General features: G+C 39.8%; 1 protein-coding gene across 1 annotated transcript in view; it reads right to left on the minus strand.

The window, feature by feature from the left end:
- The window catches only part of TMPRSS15 (transmembrane serine protease 15), a 184,103-nt gene that overhangs the window by 123,595 nt on the left and 41,850 nt on the right, over positions 1-18,658 (minus strand). The window contains exons 7-9 of the mRNA XM_072133217.1: positions 8,294-8,402; positions 3,110-3,219; positions 1,188-1,328 (exon numbers count right to left, since the gene is read on the minus strand). Coding sequence (XP_071989318.1) covers positions 1,188-1,328; positions 3,110-3,219; positions 8,294-8,402 — 360 coding nt within the window. The remainder of the gene's footprint in view (positions 1-1,187; positions 1,329-3,109; positions 3,220-8,293; positions 8,403-18,658) is intronic.

Here is an 18,658-nt window from a genome sequence, read left to right on the forward strand (position 1 = left end):
GAGTTCTGCAGAATTCTCACAGTACATCATATAGATATTATTCTGAAATTTCAACCTATAATATGGGTAGATTATCTACCAAACTCCATAGTGTATTTTTCTACACTGTATGGTTGACTTATATTACATATAAATATAATGTCTAGCCAACCAGTGTCCTTCCTGCCTGGGCCTTCTCAATCATGTTGCCCCATTTTTCTACTGTTTGAGACCTTATGGGCATTTATTCCTTCCTCACATAGCTAATTTGGTTCTGAGCTAATGGGAAAGGCTAGTCAGCAGGTTATTGACAGGATTCCTAGGACCCTAATAGTCCAAGAAAGGGCTAGAAAGCAAATTATGGGTCGGCTTTGTTTTAGGAATCAGCTTATATTTGTAGGTAGCTGTACAGTGGTGGCTCCATGAGAAGTTGTTTCCAGTTGGCCTCATACACAGTTGGACCTTGTAGTTCATGGTTGAGCTGAAGACACCTAATCGTTCACACAATGGCCATCTTCAGGTCAATCCTACTCCGCCATAGCTGAAGCTAAATAGAAAAACTTGTGTTGAAACTTGAACTTTTTACTAGAAATTCAGGGGCTTTGGGGCTAGGCCAATTATGAAACCTTGATTTGGGTTTTGCCATATCATATAATATCCTCTTTCCTACTTTATTTAGTGGGATTATTCATATTGTTGGTACAGATGACGCAAAGATTCTGTTTGAAACATTTCTGATAATTCTGTAGAATGTGAGAAGTGTCTTCTCGGAGCATGTCCTACCATTTGTATGGACTACAAGGACTTGTCATGGACCAATAGCATTACTCAACACAGATTACAAGATTCTCACCCGGGTCCTGGCGACCAGATTGAATACGGTCATATCATCACTTATCCATCATGATCAGTCTGGCTTCATGCCCGGACGGTCCACTACAGACAATATAAGGACTTGTCATGGACTACAAAGTCCAACTGGAGTGTTTGTCCAATCTTCTAATATACGGTGATTGGATGTTGCTTACAGATGGTGCCGATTGTTTATTGGGTCCACCTCCAGTCATACATACATCCATATAACTTACAGTTTTTTAATCCACTAAACCCACCATGCGCCAGTAACTTACCTACCTTTGTAGGTTAGCAATGGATCCACCCAATCAGTGAGCATTATTATTCGACAAATCGGCAATGGGAATACTTACTCGGCACATCACTGGTGCTGAATGCCGAATATATTCCTTCAAAACCACCAAGACCGCTGTATATAGAATCAGTTATAAACTCCACAGTGGCTTGATGTGAAAAAATCCTAAAATTTCCAGGATCTGTTCCCCATAATGATGCTGCAAATACAGAAAATTCAATCTCATTATGCAATTTATGATAATATAGATGTATTATTTATGATAATATAGGTGCCGACATTTCTATGACTAATAATGAAGATCCACGAATTACTTCCCCATTCAGTCATTAACAAGTGTAGTGATATTCTCCAGAAATAACTAATTCTACTTATCCCAAATGACATTTATCCAGGAACCCTGGAAACTATTACCTAGATTCTACACTAATTAACTTTATATATTCCGCAATAGAAAATAAAACATAGCAGCGCTAAATTGTGAGATGAATGGATATTAATGGAATTTCTCTAGGTGGTTGCTGATTATCCTTCAGCAATAAGGACTCTTTCATCCGGGCGTTATCCGTGATTCCGTGATTTTTACAGAAGCCTCACTGTACCATATTCTCTCACATTAGAGGGTTTTTTTCAACTGATTGTAATTTTTTTTTCAAAACAACCAATCTGTCCCACATTTTTCAAGGGTTATGGAAGAAAACAGAAGTCTATGATTACAGGATGTTTGTGTTCACAGATGATTTCCAGGGAAGCAGGCGTTATGTTTTTTATCCAATGAGGAATATCCGTTTTTTTTTTTTTTTTTATGGATGTGAAACTAATCTGAACTGAAAGATAACAGACATGAAAAAACAGAAGGATAAAAGACAGAAGCAAAACAGCTTTGTTGTTAACGGACATGTTGCGTGACGCTTTTTCATGTCTGTTATAGAAGTGTGTATTGGCCCATTAGCAGATATCCTGATAAAACTCTGCTTCCCTATAACATGATGCCTGCAGATAAGACACTTTGCACAAACTGGTTAGCTCCTCCTGCTCTATAATATGCTGCCTGAAGATAGGACACTATGTACAATCTGCTCAGCTCCTCCTGCTCTATAACATGCTGCCTGCAGAAGGGACACTATATACATTTTTTCAGATCCTCCTGCTCTATAACATGCTACCTGCAGATAGGACTCTATGTATAAGCTGCTCAGATCCTCTTGCTCTATAACATTCTGTCTGCAGATAGGACACTATGTACAATCTGCTCAGCTCCTCCTGCTCTATAACATGCTGCCTGCAGATAGGACAATATGTACAAGCTGCCCAGCTTCTCCTGCTCTATAACATGCTGCATGCAGATAGGACACTATGTACAAACTGCTCAGCTCCTCATGCTCTATAACATGCTGCCTGCAGATAGGACACTATGTACAAACTGCTCAGCTCCTCCTGCTCTATAACATGCTGCCTGCAGATAGGACACTATGTACAATCTGCTCAGCTCCTCCTGCTCTATAACATGCTGCCTGCAGATAGGACACTATGTACAAACTGCTCAGCTCCTCCTGCTCTATAAAATGCTGCCTGCAGATAGGACACTATGAATAATCTGCTTGCCGTTGTCTGTAGATAAATCTGGTCCACTTGGAAGCTTATTTGCATCTCCATAACGACCTGGTTTGTTACTTCTTCTATTATAGACTCCTACATGGGACGTTTATTGGTTTGGGGGGCATTGAGGAACTTTAGGACACCCTATAATATCAGTTGTTGAACCTCTAGCGCAAAGTTTGGATATAAAAAGTTGGTTTTAGACGCGGTCCTGTAAAATTTTTAATGTGTTTTTCTCCCCTGTAAACTTCCAATTCAACTTCATATCAGCCAAACACAGCACAACGAAGCCTTGTAAAGGAAATCTATTAACATAATGCTCCTTCAGACATGAGGCTTGTGTCTGACATTTAATTTGGAAATGAAAACTGCAGAACTTACCTCTTAAAATTCGGTCAGGTCCAATACCTTCATAAATATTAACGACGTCAAAGTAATTGTTAGTCTCAAAAGATGTGAAATTAAGTTTAATGGAAGAGCCGTTCCTGACGCTGGAAGTGGAGAAAAAAGACTTTCATCAACAGAAGCAAAATTTATAGAAAATATGACTTGTGCTGCAGTATAATTCTATGTCCAGTGTATTATCGTGCTATAACCTGTGTGCATTCAGTCCTGAAGAAGTGCAGGCTATAGCTCGTGAGCAGGCAGGGGGCAGCAACGCCCCACTACGACCTTGATAGCCGCTGGCCGTGCCCCCTTCACGCCCCTCCATGCCCACCTGGTGTGGATGTTTTGTAAAGGGGGAAATCTACGCAATTCCGGGCAGTTTATTGTGAAAAATTGTTCTGATTATTATTGCAATTAATTTTTATGGAATATGTAATTTCCCATTATTTAAGTTTTTTGACTATGACTAAAAAAATTGGACATTTGTTCATTAAAGGAAATCTACCATTTGATTTGATGCATTATGAAGCAAACATTCCTTGAAAATGCTGTAGCTACACTGATGCAGAAACATATCTTGTTGAGTCCCTGAACTGAGTGGTTTTGCTAAAAAAAAACAATTGTAAAATTCAGGACCTTGGGATAGCTGGGTGCCTACATAAACACATTACACACAAAGCTTCCTGTACTGTCCAGACAGGATTAATCAACCTGAGCTGGATGACCTGAGCTGGGTACACAGCAGCTGGTGGATGGTGCATAGATCGATTGCTTCTGCCTGTCAGGGACAACACAGTGATGACATATTCTCTGGTTATGATGGGCAGGACAAGGCTGAAGCAGTGCATAATTAGGATGAGGAAAAGTGCTGGGGCAGCCACATGAGTGACAGAGTCTCATTAGCATAATCGTCTAATAGTTTTTTCATCAAAACCACTCAGTTCAGGGATTAAACAAGATATGTTTCTGCATCATTGTCACTACAGCATTCTCTAGTTATGTTTGGTTCACAATGCATCAAATAAAATGGTAGGTTTCCTTTAACTTTTCAAAAACTTAGCATAAATAAATAGTGTGTGTAATCTTCAGAAACTTTATGACACATATTGTCAGAGTACAATACTTCCTTTTCCTCTTAACTCTGTGCTTTATCATCCTGCCTTCTTCCCACCTCTACTTTTCAATCCAAAATTTCTCTTGAAGCAATTCTTTATAGCTTAACTGGCAGAAGCTCATTGATGTGTCAGACTACATAGAGATGACTAATGACAGGTCCCAAGAGAAGTTTCCATACTGCGCCCCATCCTTTTTTTTGTATAAAAGTCCATAGCTCAGATGTAGCTAAAATAACTTTTAAAAATAGTAGCTGGCACCTTGCTAACATACTCATAGTTACAGGGGGCAGATCCTATTTAGCCGATTCTGCATGACCCAGCCAATGTCACTTCTCCATTTCCATTTTCTGTAGCCAAATCAACCAACATCTGTCTCACCTCCCACACTTCCCTTTGAGGGATCTGATTGACTCAGCTGAAGTGAATTTCAGAGGGAGGGGGGAATGAGGGAGCTGGGGAAGATGTGAGCTGAATTCATGATCCAGCTGAATCGGATACCCCCCATGTAACTCAGTGGGGCAGATTTATCAAGCTATCTGAAAATCAGAATATTTCTAGTTGCCCATCACAGCTCCCCTTGAAAATTTTCATGAGCCCTGGTAAAATGAAAGCTGAGCTGTGATTGGTTGCCATGGGCAACTAGAAATATTCTGACTTTCAGACAGCTTGATAAATTTGCCCCAGTGAGTTCGCTGGCAAGCTACTTTTTTTTTTTTAAAGGGATCTTAGTTAGATTTGAGGAATGTATTTTTATACAAAACATTTAAAAATTGTGGGGGGGGGGGCATTATGAAGAATTTTGTGGGAACCTGATAACAGGTTCCCTTTGTGACAGATGAAAAAAAAAACATATAAATGTAATATATTGGCTCGACGAAAAAAACAAAGTAGAAGTGTCATTTGACACTGTGGTCATCAAATGGTTACCGGGAACCTGTCACCAGGCACCTCATTTTCACTAAAGATGCCCATTACACCTGCATTGGATATATGCCTTTCTACTTTCTCTAAACATTTGCATTACAATATTGAGTAATTGTGTGTTTAAACTTACCTGGCTTCCTGACAGAATCCTCTGTTTAGTGCCAGGGGTTGAGCTTTGGTTTGGATGCATTTAAAAAAGCATTATATAAAAAAGCAGAGAGCTTATAGCCTGGTGAGCTAACATCAGTGGGGGAGGGAGGAGCTGTACTGGAGCACAATGTTGGGGGCTGAGAGCTGAGGAGTGAGAAGCACAGACAAGTCATGTGTCATTGTTTTTTTTTAAAAGCATCCAAACCAATGCCCAACCCCTGGGACTGCACAGAGGATTCTGTCAGGGTGCAAGGTACGTTAAAAAAACACTTAATTATATTGTAATGCAAATGGTTAGAGAAAGAAGAAAGGAATATTTGTAATGCAGGTGTAATGGGCTTCCGTAACCAGTCTTTAGTGTAAATGAGGTCCCTGGTGATAGGTTCCCTATAAAATAAATGTGCTTTCCATACAACCAATGAACATTCTTTAAATAATCCAGATAATAATAATAATAATAATAATAATATAAGAATCATAATTCCCCCATAGGGTCTTTTTAATAGGATGTCAGACAATACATTGCTATTGGTCAATGTGCATCTATAGATTGATGTATCTATACTTTGCTGTAAAAATTGGTCAGATAAATGTTTCTATAGGAAAAAAGAAATCTGTATAATGGCGAATGAGGAAAAAGATTAATCAGAGGGAATCTTTCTGTTCTTCCTCTACAATCCTCTAAAATCGATTTCATGCATTGTAATTACGTGGGCTGAATCATTAAGCCGCCAGATACTTTACAAACTTTGATGAATCAGTCCCATGGAGGAGCGCGGCTTGACTCTGGATCTTTTCTCACTTGAAAGGAAATTCACTCTTGGATGAATGTGGCTTGTTATGTAGTACAAGCTGTTCACATGAGCCGCCTTGTCCTGCAGACGCTTCAGCATTTAGCAGGCTCCGTCAATAATTAATTGTGATACAAAATCCCACGTCAAAATAAATAAAAATACGGATCCAGCTCCGGTTTTATCGCCAGTACAAAGCCACGTTAGATCCTTCCACTGGGTCCCATTTATTATGTATTGGTATTTTCCATTGTAATTATTCATCAAAATATTTTTATTCTCCGCTTTCTAAGACATCGTTGGTTTATGTTCAAAGTGTCAACCGGCAACACCGCGTGCGTCCGGACCCCTGCGGATATCAGCGGTGTCACTCCCTATCCTGTACAAGGGCTCCTGATGTATATTTAAGGCTTGATCTTCAAAAGAGCATGTTCCTTCCATCCTTCCACCGAGAACATATACTGACTTGTATGTTTTCAGCAAAAAAAATTTTCTAGGTACAACATTCAGTGCATCTGGGAATGTGTTTTGCTGTTGCAGTTCTCCAGCTCTCGGCGTAGATAGTGGGGGGTATTTATGAATAGTGTCTCGGGGTTCATTTCTTGGGCGCACAAACATTGCAGTAAGTTAGATAGCGATGTTACATTGGGGCACAAGATATAAAGAAATTGGTGCACAGCCGAAAATGGTCTGAAATGACTCCACATTCATGAAGCAAAAAATAGAACTAAGTAGACAACAAACATTGCGCCCAAAAAACTAGAAGAGCAGAAAAAGTTTCAGGATTCACAAGTTGCCGACAGATTGAGCGACTAAGAAAAATATTTGATTGTCGCAAAAGGAGCAAATTGTGGCACCAACACTTCATAAATATGGTGCATGAGGCACGTAAAAAAATGACAAAAATCTGTCTAAAGTCAATAATAAATGCCCCCTAGTAAACTTAAACCTTTCACCCAGGATAGGGGTTAGGTGTCTTACTGCGAAACCCATATTCGTTTGTAAAATAGGGGTCTGCTACTCTGCCTGTTTGTCTCTCAAAAGGGAACCTCTATGTGACCAGTGATTTACTTACTTCTAATGGAGTTCTCATAGAGCTCTCTCTCTCTCATAATTTTTATTTGGTTTTAACAACAAGTGAGAGGCACAAATACAAAATCTCCAAAAGGTTCACTCTCACTGCTGTAGTTGAATGTGTGAACCACTGCTCCATTTATAAGGAGCATTTAGGGGCACTTGGAGCTACCCAATATTTTGTTTAAAGAATTAGTGTACAGAGAGTGAAATCCCCATTTTTTGTTATTCAGCTTACATTCCTGAAACTCTTGTTACGAGCGGCACCTCTGTATTTTGCCTGATCTATAGGTCAATCCAAAGGTCCTACAGAAGTCAATCTAAAACATGTGCTCCGTTGACTTTTCTGCAAGTTCAGAAAACTTAAAGTATTGCTCTTACAAAGCTGGTCAGTGGACCTGTGGTCAGACCTCCCACAATAATACATTTATCCCTTATCCTGTGGGATAAGTTCTGTCTCATGCTCTGTCACAAGCCTAAAGTACAAGTCAGTGTGCTTCTCTGAGATCCACAGAATTGGTGGAAGTGCCCCCCCCCCCATATATATTTATACATGTTCCACTGAAGCCTCTATCCAAGAGATTAGAGCCACCATTCTTCTAAAATAGATTTTCATTTATGTTCTCTGATCCAGTCCCAGAGGTGGAGAGCTCCAGTATACGTAAGTTACTGTAGAGAATTTCTGAGGGAGGGGTGAGGAGGAAAGTTGGTTTATCTTCCCATAGCCAGCATCTCTCTAAACATACACTAATAATAGTTTTTTTATGAAGTATTTATTTAGGGTGGGTTAATTTAAATGGTAGGTTCTCGTTAAGCATTTGTGAATTGCCGTTTTTGTCCAGTGATACACCACCAAAATCCTTCGACCTGTTGTCCAAGAGCTATGACTTCCAGCTTTCCATACTTGTGCTTGCTTTAAAACTGTGCATATGTTCTCAAAATTGCGACTGCCAAACACGTTTTGCAAATGTACTGGGGAATAAACCATTGAGTAAAGAGTCCTGACATCTTCATATAAATAAGAGGCTTAGTTGGCTCCACTGAAATCACCCAATTTGGCCAACATGTAAACAAAAAATTGGCTACCTATTTAGAACATATCATGAAACAATATTGACACCTACCTTATTATCCAGCGACATGACAAGTCCGGCTCATAAGGATTGGGATAATTTTTGGAGTGAAATGTCCCAGAATCTCCCATTAATAAAAACTGCCCATCACATATTGTTGCTGTCAGAAAAATATGAAATGTTACCAAAACTACCGAATACTAGAAACTGTTGAAAAGCACTTTGGAAAACATAATAAATGCAGAGGTACAAACAGAAATATGCAGTGAATAGTTAACAACGATAGTCTTAAAGAGATTTTCAATGATAATAATATGTATCACTTATCTATATGTAACATTTGGAAAGGTCATCAATATCTGATTGGAGCCCAAAATGCAAAATGACTCTGGAAACCTCCAGTTATTGGATTAATAACAATCCATAGATCTGTAGTAAATTGTGCTGTGGATAGTAGACGGCCATTTAACAGAGAATGCAGCTGGCAGCCATGTATCGGACCCCCAATGATAGATATTGGTGACCTATCCATTGAATAGGTAAAAAAAATCAATAATCTTTTTAAACCTCTTAAAGGAAATCTACCATCATAAATCCAGCATGATAAACCTGGGACACTTATGCCCCATGACTGTCATAATCTACTTATATTTCTTATCCATGACCTCTTTCCTTCTAAAATCAACTTTTCAATTCATGCTAATGAGACAGAAGTGCTCCAGAGAGTATTACCGGAGCCCCTCAGTGCTGCAGCTTCAAAGGCTGCTACCCTTCTCTGTGCTAGCTTGGCACCTACCAATCAAATGTAATTAGTATTTTCTCCATAAAAAGACATTTACCACCAGATTTACTGGTGGGAGACTGTCATCAATGTAATGCGCGTTACTTTAGGGCAGTGGTGGCGAACCTGTGGTGCCAGAGGTGGCAGTCAGAGTCCTCTCTGTGGGCAGTCAGGCTGTCACCCCAGCCAGCAATCAAGCCTACCTCCTGCAGTCTGAGGAATCCCAGGATGTGCCGCACTGAGTGTTATTTTAACGTGACCTATGCTTGGCTGCCTGAGACTACAGTAAGAAATAGAAGGTGTGGGCAGAGCTAGATTATCATTGGATGTTTTACGCCAGGCCCTGTGATCATTCCTGGTCAGGAAACTAAAGGGAAGTGGCAATGATCATCCCAATATCTCCTCCTAGTTTCAACTGCATTGGTGTCCTCGGGATGCCAATACGATTAAAAGCTGAGACAGAGCAGAGGGAGGCAATAGACTACACCTTTGCGATAAATAAGTGGGGTTTGGTTGTAGTTTGGCCACTCAATCCCTAAAAGGTTTGTCATCACTGCCTTAGGGGTTAACTGGAACATCCATTTCACCACAAAAACAATTTTATAAAATTATGAAAAATGAGCCAGAGACATCCGATAATAAATTATGCTCGCCCCCTTCATAAAAATTCATCCTTTCAACCAGCTTCAACAGGTGGTGATGTCACCCGGCTGCCTACAAATCTTGCACATGTACGATGGCTCTACACGGCCAGAGGCCGCAATATATGCAGCTTGGGGGAGGCTTAAAGGAAGAATTTTAATTAAGGGGCGTGTATAATTTATTAGCGGATGGCACTCAGATGATGGAGGCCTGAGTGCTCATTAGCCTATTTTTATAAAGTTGTTTTTGAGATGAAACGGAACCACCAAAAAATAGTTCCAGTTAACCCCTATGGTTAAGAGCATTGCATTGGTGACAATCAGTACATCTGGTGGTCGGTGTCCTTTAATGATGTTATGTGCACAACCTTTTCCATTGAAAAATGGGTGTTTTTTATTTCTACAGCCCCATAGACTTGAGTCTGGTTTGTGAAAACAGGGAACAATTAGGATATAACCCCAAAATGCAAACTGAAAATCTTCATTCGCATGTTGTGTGACTCGAATGTGACTCGAAATCTCACCAAACTTCTTATATTGCCTACGTTGCATTTTTTTCTGGTTGCAGGAATGGACTTTTTTTTTTGTTTATTTCCGTATTTTTTTTTTTACCGTCACGTAAGAATAGACATATTCTTATTTTTATGGTTAATACCAATCATTATATCACGGATTAACAATCCAAAAACATCTGTACACAGTTTGATTATTAGCATAGAAATCATCTGGGGAATCGATGTTTTGCTATTATTATTTTTTTCCACCTCAGCCCATATGTCTGTGTCTGTAGATACAAAATAGCGTAGTTATGGCTTCAGAGAAATCATATCCATGAGGGATTTTTGCTGTTGTTTTCATATGCGTTTCGGCTTCATTATACATGCTTTGATGCACATGTCTATCTTAACAATGTGCATTAAGAGTTATACACCGTTTTTTATAATTTTCTTTGCGTTTATAGCTATTTCTTTTAATTTTGTATTTTGTTTTTGTTATAAAATTAGATTAATGCTTTTAAAGTCTTGTTTTTTTTTCATTTTTTTCTTGTTTTAACGTATTTATGTACTATGCTGTTTGTATGGTCTCTCCCGTAGATGTTCTGTAGAACAACTGTCATATAAAATGGTTTCGGGTCAAGGAAAGGTGATATATTTTGTATGAAATGGACTACATGAAAAGCTAATATTATACTTACTCTTTCCATTTAACTTTTCCTGTTGTATATTTTACAGACAAATTGTTGCGGATGAAGAATGCCTTAGTGATTTGCTGGAATAGCAGAAAATGGCACCACTTTACGCAACTGCTATGTCTGCAATATGGTAAAGTTGAGCACTTTCACCCCTTTTTCACAAACTATATCTTTCAGCAAAAAAAAGATAATTCTTTTTCCTTTACAATTCACAGGATTTAAAATAAAAAAGTAGAAAGGAAATACATCGGAGCTTAAATTTGTTTAAATAAGATTACATGTTGTGCCAGGATAAAAACAGTAATTTCTTGCTTTTCCATCTTACGGAAGATTTTTGTTATTTTTATAGAAATCTGTATTGATTGTGAACTATAATCCGGAGCTTAGTAACTTTGGCTTCAAATATCAATATTTACTATGGACATGACAATATGCAATTTATGTGCAAAGATTTGGTAATCAAAATCTTTGTTCTTTTTCTCTGTTTAGATTGTGTTCTTAAGTTTTTGAATACAATTTGAGAATAGACTTTTTAAGTGTTGTTGTCAAGACATAGAAGAATATGTGAACCATGAACTTCCTGCTACCTCTGTCTTTGCCGAGTTGCCCTATTTAGGCTAAACCACAAGCTACAACTGGGCAATGGGCCTCATCACACGGCACAGATAAGATAAACAGAAGATAGACATCAAAGAATAATGTAACAAACCAGGTCAAAACAAAGATGGCAGTGAGGTACTAAATGCTTAGGCAAAAGAGAGGTCAATGTACAGGCAAAATCAGAAAAATCGCCAAGTGAAAGCAAAAACAACAACAGGCACAGGTATTAAGAACTTTCAGGTAAAAATGGAGTGACCAGATGCTTCCCATAAGCCAAATGACTCTTCACTCCAACACTTCCATAAGACTTAGAGGCTGTTGACCATTCAATCAATAGCCTCCAACCAAGCATCACACCTGGTTGTGAACCACAGTCAGTAAACTAATTTGCAGAACTTGCTCCTTTTAGTTTTATTGTTCTAGACTCTCCACAGTATATGGGGGTACCCATATCTGATTGAATGGAATCCAACTAATGGCACCCCAACCGATCATAATCTGAAGCTCCAATCAATATAATGAGGCCACTATCCAATTTCGATGATCCTGTGGTATTGAATGGAGTGTTACCAACCTGATTTCTTATCAATTTGTGAGAACAGGACCCCAATACTCAACAATCTAATTTGCTTGGAAATATATTGCTATCATTGAAGACTCCCTTCTACCAGAGATTTCTGTGAAAACACATAATCTCTCATTTGAACTGAGGATACATAAGGCAAGGGTGCACAACCTTTATAGGTCCAAGGGTTATAATGTCATACCACACAACTTCAAGGGCTGGATTTGTAACCAGCACTCAAGAAGCACTTATTACTACAGTACAGCACAAAATACCACCCCAGGAATAATAAACACCACACCACAGAACTAAATACCACCCCATAACCATCAATGATGTAAACGATTATTGGTTTTTGTGTGAATGGTGAAACATAAAATTCTGGGGACTCGTGCTGTGCACCCTTGGTATAAACATTAGTTGCCTTAAGATGGATGGGCACAACCTTTATAGTTTCAAGGGTTGTAATGTCATACCACTCAACTTCAAAGAGCTGGACTTGTAACCAGCACCATAGAAGACCCAATTACTACAGTACATCACAAACTACCACCCCAGGAATAATAAACACCACAACACAGCACGATAATGCCTTCAATCATTTTTATGTTTTTTGACCAAAATGTTTACTTGTTTTGTCCACACAGTCGACCAACTCTTGTAAGGGTACCATGAAAACCTTAAACACCAAAAATGCTCAAACTCCTATCTTTGCTTCCATATGTCATGTAATAACTGTGCCATTAATGAACTGCATGCTTGACTATGAGAATTGATCATTTCTAAATGACTGATTACACAAGACTCTTTTGCTCACATCACAATTTCCATGATTTAGTCTCGCTTTAATAAAACTTTTCTACAAACGAGTCAAGCACTTGAAGTCGGAACGTGCCACCAACGTGTTTATGAAGTGTGGGATCCAGCAATAAGAGCCCAGTGCAGCATTAACTAATTGCAACGCTTAATATAAGAACATTAACTTTTAATTAGATTTGGGAGAGCGCCGCTTTGCTCTTCCACCACATCTGATAAAACGATACATATATAAAAGAAATGATAATACTTCCTAGTTTTATGCCGGATTTTGTCGGGAGCTATTTTTATACCGCACCAAGCAAATTAAAGTAACTAAATGAATAAGTAGAAAGAAGTGACTAAGAATTGGAAGCGATTTTCAAATGACGCAGCACTATGTGTTCTGAGGACAAGACGGAGCTTTACATGACTAATAAGACATTAACATTATGGCTATTTACTGCAACACAACACACAGACGTCCTCATGTACAACATTTGTTTTTAGACTTTTGTTGAGGGAAAGAAAACATTATTAGTGCTCAAAAATGGTGCAATGGTGCAGAATAAGATGAATTACATGTATAAGGATTTGAGGATTTACCCCATTCACTAGTAGCTAGAAAGATGGTGGCTGATCAATGGCACCCCCATCAACCACAAAAATAGTGTTCCCTTGATTCCCCAAATATATAAAGTGGCTCATGGAATTTTCATGTGATAATCAGCTGTAATACTGATTTGCCTGTACATTGACCCCTCTGTTGTTTAATCATTTTGTACTTCACTGCCATATTTGTTTTGACCAGGCTTGTTAAGATGTCTCGCAATCAGTGGGGGTCCCATTCCTACCTCTTAATAGGCCATTTTCCATATAACTGTGCTCTTTAAGTCCAATAGAAGTAAATGGCATGACAACACTTGTATAACTGACCCTTTAATTCATATAATTTGAACAAATATTTATTTCCTAGACACGTCCGTGTTATGCTGCCTCTATGAATTAACTGTTGGTACACATGCTCTTCTCCATACATACAGGGACCCTTGTACTCATGATCATATGGGATCCCAATCCTTCTGTGGTAGGCGTGGTATCCAACTGCCTCTCCGCGGGTCTAGCAAACCTGTTGTAAAACCCATGACCAGCTCAGCAAACCTCAGAATAGCAGGGAAGAGAGTCGACTTTTACCCTTTACGTGCTGCAGTGGAGCATGGGAGCTTATAGCTCCTTGCTCCGCTGCTCTCCATCCATGTGAGCAGCTTGTGTGATGCTAGATGCGAAACAGGCAGCGAGCGATGATGAAGTTGACCCGTTGGGCTAATGTGTGATGTCACCACACATTGCATGTTCTGCAACTCCAGCACTGGTTTGAAGAAGTAAGAAGTTAGAAGTAAGTAAGAGAAAAGAGAATGCACAGAGAGGAAAAAAATAAGTATAATTTTTTCATATCACTGGCTACAGTGTGGTATCATTGTGACTACTGGCTACTGGGGACATTATTGTGACTACTGGCTACTGGGGGTATCACTGTGACTACTGGCTACTGGGGTATTACTTTGAATATCGGATGCTAGGGGCATTATTGTGACTAATGGCTACTCGGGGCCACCCTGTGACTACTAGCTATTAGGAAAATCACTGTAACTACAGGCTACTTGAGGCATTAGCTCTGGTCCATCAGAAGTTAACCCGTTGTGATTAACAGCTTCTCACACTATTCAACTGCTTCCTGCCCAATTACTATTGAGACCGAGGGTCTGAGATCACATAAGAGTCATGCCCAAACTTCCTTGGATGCTGATTACAGAATTTCTTTTGTCTTATTCCCATTTCTTGCTTGTATCTTTAATCATTGTTTTCCTTGTATACTGACCTTCTTACTGGTATCCTAACATGGCTCTTGTTCATACTACTCTACTCTCTTGTGATTTTGTTTTTAGTTTACCCGATTATTTTGTTACCTTACTCTAGGTATTGCTCTTATCTGTTTCTACTGTTTCTTCTTTTCCTCAATTTGGGGCTAGGAGGTATTATCAACCAGTTGCTGGCCACCATCTATGTTCGTTTTGAGTAAGTAGGTAGGACAAGATGGGTGGGTTCAGAATTGGGGCTTACTGGTTAGGACCTCTTTATTCTGCTGACCTATTGCATCCTGGGCATGGGATGTGGATGCTTCCAATTTGGATCATTAGATCCAATGCCTAGGGTTTCCTGCTCTAGTCACCTGCCACATCAAAACAATTGGAGGGAAGATTGGGAAGATCCAGTCTCACTGCATTGTTACCTGCACTACAGAAAGCACCTCCTATTATACTGAACTGCAACTCTTAGCCCTAATATTGTAGCGTATATATATACAGATTGCAGTCATTGCATGAAGTTATATATAATTCTCCAGAAATATGCACATTAGTCTATGGACTGTAACATGTTTTGTGCTCAGAAAACCATAGAAGATAATGGAACAAATATGGCTTTTTCTACTTAGCTGCATCTCAGCCTCCAGAGTTCATTAGATCTGATTATTTTGTGTAAATACCAGCAATCTATGAGACCGGTGTCACATTAGTTTCTTTATATAGTCTCCAATCTTCCATGAATGAACATAAATGTTTAGTGTAATGGCCGCTGTGGTGCGGCACATCCTCTGTGCTGGATATGTTTGAGATATCATCTACCAATGTTCATTGCCGCAATGTCTACCACAGTGTGTTTGCAGTTTTCATAATTCTTCTCAGTTAAGAAGTCTGTGGATACTTCTACCAAGATAGAGAATATATAGAGGTCTAAGAGGAGGCTGAGACAATCCTGAATTACCTTAGTGGTAATTTTGAATTAGAGCCTAGTTATACAAGATTTTACTATAAGGACTAATGATTGCTATAAATAACATGGCCTTTCATTGGCGGCACCAGGTTGCTGTCTATCACTGGTCCGTTGCAATCCCAGCTCTCAGAGGCTTCACTATTTATCGGGGGTAAGAGAGCACTATAAACTACTGTATTTTAGAGCACACTATCTACTCATCTTCCTGTTCCCTAGCCTTTCACCACTTCTCTGGCTTTCTCCTGTGTCATCCACAGTAGTCGTAGTGCCTTTCCCCAGTTGTCACAGCAGCTACCACAATAGCCAGTAGTCAGAGTGATGCCCACAATAGTCAGAGTGATGCCCCCTGTAACTCATAGTGACAGTATCGACCCCCCTCAACCAGTAGTCACAGTGCCTGCCCCTAGTAGCCAGTAGTCAGATTGCTTACCCCCAGTATGCAGTAGTCACAGTGCTTGCCCTTAGTAGCTAATACCCTAAAATAAGACACCCCCTAAAAATAAGACCTAGTACAATTTTGTTCAGGCTTAGAAATACAAGGCCTCCCCTTAAAATAAGACCTAGCGACAGTCAATGCTACAGCTCCCCCCACAACATACATTAGTATTAGTAGAACATTTAGATAACACAAGAGGTTGTGACATGAGTGAAGAAATCATGGGATAAAATCACTGACTGTTACGCTGCAAATGTGCTACAAGCAGCTACCCAGACTAGAAGGGGTTATAGAAGGAAACTTCTATTGTCTAACATGAGAGATTCTGTCCAATCATTCCAATAGAAATGGAGTCACAAGAAATTCAGCATGAAATTCAAAGATGCTGAAAATTAATTTTTTTTTGTTCATGGAAAAATAAGACATCCCCTGAAAATAAGACCTAGCGCCTCTTTAGGAGCAAAAATTACTATAAGACACTGGGGCACATTTACTTACCCGGTCCATTCGCGTTCCAGCGGCGGCTTCTCTGACGAGCGTTCGGGTCTTCCGGCGATTCATGAAGGTCCTGCACCCGATGTCCACCAGGTGGCGCTGCTGCGCCGAAGTCCGCCGAGGTGCCCCGGAGTTCGTCTTCATCGTGGTGCATGTGAGTATGGCCCGTGCGACCAATTTTTTTTAAAAAATGCAGCGTTTTTTCCGAATCTGTTGGGTTACCGTTCGGCCACGCCCCCCGATTTCCGTCGCGTGCATGCCAGCGCCGATGTGTCACAAACCGATCGCGAGCACCAAAATCCTGGGGCAATTCAGGGAAAATCGGCGCAAATATTCGGGTAACACTTCGGGAAAACGCGAATCGGGCCCTTAGTAAATGACCCCCACTGTCTTATTTTTGGGGAAACACGGTAGTAACATGGCCTGCCCCAAGTAGGAGTAGTCAGTGACCAGAGATGGATCTGGTACTGATCAATCCAAACAGTATAGCCAGCTGTAACCTGTATTCACACTAATGACTTCATTTGGTGGGTAAACATCACAGGCTAGACACATATTGAAAGTCTATCCTATATAAAAGAAAAAACTATTTAAAATTATGTTGAAGTAATGTTTATGCCACAAAACCCTATTCCAATTTTTAGAACAAAATACAAATGTGTCACCCATGCTTCATCTTAGTTTTGGACCCATATCTAGTAAATCAAATTGAGAAATCAATGCAATATTTAGACATGCAGTAACTTGGCCCTTTATTCATATAAAGCCCTTGGGGGCACTTGCAGGCCTTGTTCTCCAGACCACAAGGGATCCCAAAAGTATGTCTAAGACACAATACTTGTCCATTTTTTTTACTAAGATGCCAGTTTTAGTTAACTTGGCTCCAATCTGTAGGAGTCTAAAAGTCCATGAACTTTTTTTTTAGTAGGCCGCATCCCTTTTGGAAAATTAGTTGTAAACACATCTAAAACTGGCTTATTTCATTTGGGGCAAATTTACTGTATATACTCGAGTATAAGGCGACCCAACTATAAGCCCGAGGCCCATAATTTCCTCACAAAAACCTGAAAAAAACCTATTTACTCGAGTTTAAGCCGAGGTCGGGAAATGCATTGGTCACTGCCTCCCCATTATATAGCCTGCCGGACCCTGCCCCAGTATATAGCCAGCACCTGCCCCCCAGTATATAGCCTGCCAGCCCATATCCCCCAGTATATAGCCAGCCCCCTGCCCCAGTATATAGCCAGCAGCGCGGGAAGCCGGAAAGGTGAGTTTTGATATTTTTTTTTACTCAAGTGTAAGCCGAGTTTGGGTTTTCAGCACATTATTTGTGCTGAAAAGCTAGGCTTATACTCAAGTATATATGGTAATCTGAATTCTGTCTTAATATTTTGATAAATCTGGCCCTTTATTTTATAATTCAAGTTCAACGTTCACTTTAACATTACAATTTTTGGGAGCATCGTAAACACGAAGGTTTCAGGTTGTTACATGGTTCCATGAACGGAAGGGCGACTTCGATTATGTATCGAGTGGAAAAATGTATGCAAGCTGCTGCGCTATTTTTTCAGCTAGAACAGAAGGGCAGATGTAAACTTAGCCCAATGGCGTCACCTCTATTACATATTCACATATTCTACCGACGTGTCCCAGCAGAAGGTAGCACAAGTAAGATAAAGACGAGCTACCAGAGGCGACAGGGAGCATGGCTTGAGTTAATAAAACAGCCTCAACAGCCCAGTCTCGTGAAACATTAGAAGCAAGACGAGTCATTAGTTTTACAATGTGATGCATCAGTAAAAGATCTTAGAGCAACACTAATACAGGAAAAAACATCCTGTAGCGATTGCAAGTCAGGCTCAAGCAATCACGGAGCGGGAGAAAGAGAGTATGTCAAATTGAAAAGGTACTGGGAGCTGCACTACTCTGGAAGGAAGTCATTTCACAGAAATACACAGGCTTGATATGTAGAGATGTTCTCCAATCTCATGCCACTGGCTAAAATCACAAAAGCTCCGTTATTGAACCTTCCAAAGCAGTTAAATCTCAAGATTTGTATGAATGTCAGAAATGATAGCA

Source organism: Engystomops pustulosus, chromosome 2 (assembly GCF_040894005.1).
Source record: "Engystomops pustulosus chromosome 2, aEngPut4.maternal, whole genome shotgun sequence".
In the NCBI taxonomy this organism is placed as follows: Eukaryota; Metazoa; Chordata; class Amphibia; order Anura; family Leptodactylidae; genus Engystomops; species Engystomops pustulosus.